The sequence below is a fragment of the Malus sylvestris genome, chromosome 17 (assembly GCF_916048215.2).
Source record: "Malus sylvestris chromosome 17, drMalSylv7.2, whole genome shotgun sequence".
In the NCBI taxonomy this organism is placed as follows: domain Eukaryota; kingdom Viridiplantae; phylum Streptophyta; class Magnoliopsida; order Rosales; family Rosaceae; genus Malus; species Malus sylvestris.
The window spans coordinates 23,974,531-23,978,352 of NC_062276.1; the positions used below are offsets into that span (position 1 = coordinate 23,974,531).

Here is a 3,822-nt window from a genome sequence, read left to right on the forward strand (position 1 = left end):
CCAAAAATTGCAAAAAACAAACATTCAGAGAGCACGTAACGGGACAAAACGTTTCGACGGTTATAAACGAAAAATCACGATTTAACAGTTAATTTAACTCCGATTTTGATATTTTTTACAACTACACTCCTTGACCTTATATGAATACAATGATTGAATTCGATCTTCAATTTAAAATATTTACACTAGTGGATACCACAAAATCTTATGTTTATACTTAATAAAAGTATGGTATAGTACTATTGTTTTATTTTTTTTCATAATTATTTTGGTAAACTTCTCATAATTTGAATGATTTTTAATGTTTGGTTTTTCTATGCTTAGTTTATGCAGAAGATAGTTATGACGTGGAAAACCTTACTGAAAACATCATCAACATAACTCTTGAAGGCAATAGATCAAGCCAAAGTTCCAATGCAATTTCATGATGATCGATGTAAATCGAGGATTTTGTAAATTGAGGTTTAAACTTTTGAGAATGATTTCACAACCTTGAAAACAAAAACTGTTTCATTTTGCATATCCTTGCACATTTAAAATTTGTAATAGATTAGTAGTGTATGTATTATTTTTTTATTAGGCTCTTATTTTCAAGTGTAGATGTAGTACTTAAACGACAAATGTGTTTTAATGTTTTGAAGTAATATTTATGTGGCAATGTGTGGTATGTGCAAATTTAAGAAAAAAAATATATTTTTTCTTAACGGGTCATAACGGGTCGGGTCACTTTACCCGTTGGGTAAAGTGACACAACCTGTTAAGGACCCGTTAAGATAACGAGTGTGACACGACACGACCCGTTAAGATAACAGGTATTACACGAAAACGACACGAACACGACTGACACGACCCGTTTGCCAGGCCTACCCAAGACCCCCGTCACTCTTCCCGAATCCCCATACCTTACTCATCCCTTCCCCCATCCAAAACCTAAACCCCCCATTTTCACATATCCAATCCTCAATTTCCCAATTCTCAGAATCCTAAAATCCCACTCAAACTCATATTTTAATTTTACTCGAATATCAAATCTCATTTTGTTTGAAATATCCACGCCACCACCATTTGGTTCAAGATTCAAATAAGATTTTTTTGTATTCCAATATAATCTAATCTAATCTCAACTAAATTATATTATTTATTGATGGAGATTTATAATCTATTATTGATATGATTATAAATATGTTTTATGTTTGTCTACTCATTTAATTATTGGAATTTTGTTTACTGATTAATTGGTATATGTTTTTTTTGTTTTTTTTGTTGATGTGTAGTGTAGAGATAAGAAATATGGAAAGGTTTTTCAAGCTAAAGAGCATATTTGCAATGGAACATTTTTAGATTATGAAACATCGTCATAGACGCTTGAATTAGAATTTTATAGCTTGTAATGTTGTTTGCGTATGATTCATGAATGAAATGTATTATAATTTAACTTTTAAATGTTATTTTTATCTATAAATTTTTTTAACTTTATTATTGGGACCTCTCGAGTTTAAAATTTTGGATCCGCTAGATTTATTTAACTACACTGGTACGTAGTTCATATAGATTTATTTTACACAAAGGAATAGATTTATTTTACAAAATCGTAATTTGCTAAGCAGACAAAACCAAGTCTTGGACTCCACAGTAAGTTTTCAAAGCAGACTGAGCTCTCTGGCCAGCCTCCGTGTAGTAGAACCCTAGAAATTCAACGTGATCAAAGGGCTTAAAAAGCAAAGGGTGCTCTTCATCCACAACTTCCTCCGGGGCTTTTATAATATAACCTGCCTTTGGGATGGAGAACAATCCAGTTGAGTACCTAGCCTCATTTCCACTCATCATCACTCTATGATATGGAGAATGTAGTCGACCGTTTGTCCATGCCTACAAAATCATCAGCACAATGTTAATTTTGATTTCTTTGATTCTTTCACGACCGTTAGTACGTAAATCGAATGAGCAGGAATCAACTCACATGAAGAGAGTCGCCAATCATGGCGATGAAAGAGTGCGGTGATGAAGGCTTGACTTTGATCCATTTGCAAGCTTTTGTTTGCACTTCTAAACCATCAACTTGGTTTTGATACAAAATGGTGACAATGTTCTTGTCTGTGTGAGCGTTTATCCCCAACTTACTTTCCTTGGTTTCAGGTCCTTTATATTTCATCACTCGAAGAAGGTAGTTGGTTGATTCTACATGCTCCTCAAAGTATTTTTCTAGTCCCAAGCTCTCCAGAATCATCCTTCTGATTATTTGATCCAACTCCGAAACTTGCTCTGAGAATGATTGTATGCTTGTGCTGCCACCCAAAAACAAAAATTACGAACTCCGAATATTTGATTATGAAATAAAGGGTAACAGTCTGTTGCTGGTTGTCTGAGATATGTCATTAGGTTAATAGAATGTTAATCTGAAAAACATATTTATGTAAATCTGTCCGATCAGATTGACATTTTGGCAAAATAACATGTTAGATTGTTTGATAAGATAATAACACATAAACTATGAATTATTAATGTGCATATATGAGTACGAAAATATTAAAAAATTAGGAGAAAGGATTAATGCTATGAACCAAAATCTCGGGTTTCCTTGAGGCCACAAGGTATTTGTCAAGCTTTCAACTTGTTCATATACATTTGCATCGTCAAACCCCATGCTCTCGTATAGTGGCACCATGGGGTACTGCCCAACATACCCATGGTAGGGCTTTTTAGAAACATTCTGTAATTTGGTTTGTAAAGGAAGGTCGAAAAGTTCTTCCATTGATTCAATTGTTGACTTTCGAATGTCAGAAGGCACTTTGTTGAACAAGGCCTCGAAGCAGCCATACTCTTCGAGCGCATTATGGACTTGAGCTCTCACTAAGTCCCACTCTTTGGTTCCTTGGTTGAGGTCTGGTTTGGAGAAGTCTATGATGGGAAGTCCGAGTGGGGTTTCTGATGCCATTGTGTATATATATGCTGTTTTAATTTGGTTGATGGAGAGGAGGAAACAGGCAGCTTCGTTGAGTTTTAGATGAAGATCGAAATCTCGACTGGGCCTATTTATACAATTTAGATGATGGAGTGAAAGGAGGGAAATGTGAGAATAGTGACGCTGACAAAAGAAGATGCATAATATAATAAGGGAATATCTGAAGGAAGTTACAGACTAAATTATGAAGTTATGAAACTATTTGAAACACCATAGAACCATCATATCTTAAACCGTATAATCTCACATCCAACAAAAACTTAAAATGTTAAAAGTTCTCTCCCTAAGGAACATATCTTTAAAGAAATTGCATGCACATGCGTTTAGATATTCTGGTCCAACCATTGCCGATTAGCCAAAGCTGTTGATATTGCCTAAGTATCTCTTAAATTTCAGACAAATCCTGGAAAATTTTGGCTTCCCTCCTTTCGAAAACCTTAACCCCATTTTACAGGTATTAATTTCAACAGATCTTTCAACAATTTCAGGGAAAGAAAGACTTTGATTAAAATTTCATATAATAGGTTCATCCGTTGATTCTTTCATTCGTAGAATAAGTGTAACATTTGTGATAGTTGTTAAGTTTTTCTCTAGGACCACATCCACAGTGTTGTTATTTGAACTACGTTTACTGTTACATTGTTGACCACCTTTTAACATATGTGAGTTCTACATTTATGTACAAATAATATTCACATTATATAATCAATTAAGTTCGTATGCGATGTTGCGTGCAAATCAATAGTTCATGATTAGGTAAAGTGTGTGTGGTCCTCTCAATTATGTTCACTATAATTGATGTATCATATTTTCCGAGAAGAAAATATTTTATAATATATATATCTTTACTAATTAATAAA

General features: G+C 33.9%; 1 protein-coding gene across 1 annotated transcript; it reads right to left on the minus strand.

The window, feature by feature from the left end:
• Positions 1-1,494: 1,494 nt before the first annotated feature.
• Positions 1,495-3,011, minus strand: LOC126611659 (probable 2-oxoglutarate-dependent dioxygenase AOP1). The gene is made up of 3 exons (XM_050280029.1): positions 2,562-3,011; positions 1,961-2,285; positions 1,495-1,869 (listed from the first exon to the last, which is right to left on the minus strand). The coding sequence occupies exons 1-3, from the start codon at positions 2,933-2,935 to the stop codon at positions 1,600-1,602; spliced, it is 969 nt and encodes a 322-aa protein (XP_050135986.1). The 5' UTR covers positions 2,936-3,011; the 3' UTR covers positions 1,495-1,599.
• Between the last annotated feature and the right edge of the window lie 811 nt (positions 3,012-3,822).